This window comes from Musca autumnalis, unplaced genomic scaffold (assembly GCF_047663935.1).
Source record: "Musca autumnalis isolate F117 unplaced genomic scaffold, ASM4766393v1 scaffold_4, whole genome shotgun sequence".
NCBI classification, from domain to species: Eukaryota; Metazoa; Arthropoda; class Insecta; order Diptera; family Muscidae; genus Musca; species Musca autumnalis.
In genome coordinates this window covers 211,351,257-211,354,796 of record NW_027411977.1, presented here as the reverse complement: position 1 = coordinate 211,354,796, position 3,540 = coordinate 211,351,257, and the positions used below count along the sequence as shown (strand labels likewise).

The 3,540-nt window shown below is 32.9% G+C and overlaps 1 protein-coding gene across 3 annotated transcripts; it reads left to right on the top strand.

Moving 5' to 3' along the window:
* The first annotated feature begins 775 nt into the window (after positions 1-775).
* On the top strand, positions 776-2,802 carry LOC141401895 (uncharacterized). 3 transcript variants are annotated; one of them, XM_073982448.1, is made up of 4 exons: positions 776-963; positions 1,551-1,796; positions 1,870-1,974; positions 2,490-2,802. In XM_073982448.1, exons 2-4 carry the CDS (start codon positions 1,650-1,652, stop codon positions 2,583-2,585), a joined length of 348 nt encoding a protein of 115 aa, XP_073838549.1. In that variant the 5' UTR covers positions 776-963; positions 1,551-1,649; the 3' UTR covers positions 2,586-2,802. The 3 variants fall into 3 exon arrangements, with proteins under 3 accessions (XP_073838549.1, XP_073838550.1, XP_073838551.1); XM_073982449.1 differs by having other exon boundaries at positions 801-963; positions 1,660-1,796; XM_073982450.1 differs by having other exon boundaries at positions 807-963; positions 1,671-1,796.
* Positions 2,803-3,540: the final 738 nt, after the last annotated feature.

Here is a 3,540-nt window from a genome sequence, read left to right as displayed (position 1 = left end):
AAATTTCAGCTAGAATTTTTACAAAAATTTTAATTTTTTCATTCCCGTACTTTTGAAAAAAATTTCAATTAATATCAATATTTGATAAATCGTTCTTTAGTAATTTCGTAAGACTTACTATTAAAAAATCAAGGAACAAGTTGAATACTCTACGAGGCCCATATCTCGGGAAGTATGGACTTCCCCCCGGAAAAGTTTATATATTTGTGATCAGGACAACAAGATCTACCTGTGGTAATTTTCCCAGATTTTTCCGCCATGTGGGAAAGTATTCTATTTATGCCAAAATCAACAATTTTATTTTGCAACGCGAATGCAATTTTTTGTCCTTGTTTTCAATTTTAAGATATAATGTTACAGCAGAAGTTTTTTGTTGGAACAATTCAGCGAGGCATCTACCTTTATTATCGCATAATGCAAAAACAGTAAAAAATGTAAACACTGTTTTTGACAGATTGGGCCATTAAAAGAAAAAAAATTGTAATCGGCTGTTAACTGTGGCCTACCTTTACTTCCCAGCAAAAAATTTTGGAAGTTGTGCATGTGGAGTTATGATTTCACTACATTCTTCGATGTAGTCAACACGGAGTTATGAAAAATGCACTCCGTTGGATAAAATTTATAAGCATCTGCTTTAGAGATTCCTATAAAAAGAAACAATTTGGGGAAAATTCCCAATACTGACAACGCTGTGCAAACGGGCTATTACCCCCGACGTATAACATGCGCCATACGCTTTTATATTAGTACATTTAGCCTTGGCGTAAAAAACATCAGGTGTTATCAATCATTTGTGATTTGCTGTTGTTTTTATTACGTCTTGTCTTTGAAGAGTTTACGTGCGGAATTTTGTTAATTTAAACAAATAAATATACCGAGATTTGTGATTAGAAGTATAAAAAGTTGAATATTGTTTGTAAATAATTTTATATTAATAAAAAGAAGCCCTAAAAATACTCAAAAGTAAGTTTTATTGCGAAAGAACTCTCTCTGATTTCTGAGAAAAACAGCTGATTGAATGTTCTCTCATGCATGAGTTTATCATGACAACCCAGCAAAATGTTCGATGACAAATCATGGGTGCAAGTGACATGGTATAGATGAAAATTCGTTTGGATCACGGATGAAATTTACAAGGAAGTGACATACGCTTTCACGAATTCTTTGTCATGGCATCTGGCATCTTACACCAGTTCATTGTCATGAAAAGGATCGGATCTTTCACGATTTCATTTGAATGGATCCAAACGCTAATGAAAAGATCGGATCTTTCACGACTTCACTTGAACTAATGCAAAAGAGCCAGTGAAGACGTGACATCTGATGGAACCACTTCCACAAAATTTTACTGGGAAACATCGCATTTACATACATATTTGTCCTATTTTAATGAAATTGTTATTGTTGTTTTCTCCGACCTTTTTGATTTTTAATTAAATGAAGAAATTATTTATTAGTTTTATTGATACCTCTTTTAAAATTAATTGTATATTTTAATTACTTAGAAAAATCATTTCCCTTCATTTATAGTTTTTGTTTTGTTTTTCCAGTTCACAACATACCTTGCGCTCTCTCTCACTCTCATCATCCAACATCATCCCTCTTGAAACAGCTTTCTTTTTGTGAAACACAAAGTAACAAATTTCTTAATGGGTTCAGTTGTTTCTCAGCTACCCAAGTCAGCAGCAGCCAGCATGTCTTCTCCACAAGCCGTTTTCGTACAAAACGTATTGAAGGAACACAAAGTTGTTATCTTCTCCAAATCTTCTTGTCCCTACTGTTCCATGGCTAAGGAAGTAAGTATGGTTTGAAACAATAACTTATTGAATAAGTCACTCAATGGTTTCATATCATTTGTCTTTTTTTTAGCAATTTAAAAAGTTATCGGTACCTTTCCACGTTATTGAATTGGATCAACGCCAAGACTGTAATGAAATTCAAGATGTCTTGGGACAAATGACTGGACAAAGAACTGTAAGTACAGTTTTAAAAAACATTACCAAGTTGTCATTTAATTGTGTGATTCATTGAGGTTAGTGGAAGTTTTAATGCATGACCTTGAGAAATGTGGTTAAACAAAATGATTCATTTATGGGAGAATGCAATAGATAACATTTGTTGTTGTTGGGAAATGTAAAGTTTAAATTGTAAACTTGAGTTTAAAAGTTTTATACCGGAAATAAATTTCACAAGGAAGTTTTTGTAAATGTTGAAAAAGAAATTTGTTCTATGATGAGATGACGTTTTTGTATTACTGAAATATGCCACATAATCAAAATATTTAAGAAAGGCTTATAAAACTAACTTTAGTAACATTAGGTCTGTTCGATAACCCAAAAATTTGTACAAACTTTACAAAATGCTGTTCGATAACAAACTTGTTCAGTAAAAAAGAATTGAGAAGTACTTGAAAAAACTTGCAAGTTTATTTTTTACTTGCGAATTTATCGTACAGACCCATTAATTTTGTTCTTTTAACTTGATTTCAGGTTCCCCGTTGCTTCATCGATGGTAAATTCATTGGCGGTGGTACCGATGTTAAGAAAATGTACGAAACTGGAGCTCTGCAAAAATACTTTAGTTGAACTACCGTTCCTAGTCATTTATAATCTAGTTAAGATTTAGACAAACTACACTTACATGTTTTTTAAGAACTATTTGTTTTTTTTTTTTGTTTGCAAAGCAGAATAAATGATGTTGAACATAGTTTAAATGTTTAGCGCTTGACTACTATGAGCAAAACATGTCTTCCAATTCATTTTTTATTTGTTAATAAAATTTTAATGTAAATGTCAAGCTAAATAATCTTAAACTATTTTATTGATTGGAAAGCATTCCCCGGCCAGACAACATCAAAAACTTTTCAACGGTGGCAAAATACCCCTCAGTAACGTTGGCGACATTTCCTGATTATTTCATCCATGTAAAACTTCTCTACAAGTGGTGTCTTAAGACACGCCGTCCATATCCATAACAAGATGTTATCTACTTGCATTGCATCGAATGTCAATGCACATAGTCTTTCTTTTTTGGATACTCATTCCATTGACATTTTTCTGCAAAGCTATTGATTGAAGGTTCATCCATTACTTTTGTACATAAACTTAAGAAGAACAACTAACTTACGAGATGTGATTTGATGTCTCCTTTCAAAAATCCCATGAAGCCTTCATCGTCCGTGCCATTTTGTGCAAGATTTGATGACAAATACTAAAAGTGGATGTTTTTATTATCAAATCGCTAGCTTTAAAGGTTGTACCACAGTCTCAACATTGTTTCTTTCATCAGGGAAAAAGTGTCCTGCAGCAGCAAATAAATTCCGAAGGACATCGTCGTTATTATTGGGAAGGGATCGAGTAGCATATTCGTAAATTTTAGGCTCTATGGTCCACTCAGTGTATTTATCTTCCAAAGACGTAACCGTAATTGACATCCGGTCAGATTGCTGCAATTTGCACCAGGATATTATTTCGTTCTATTAGAAAATTCCACATGACAAATTAATTGATGTGCTGCAATAAGTTTTAGTTCTTGATGACA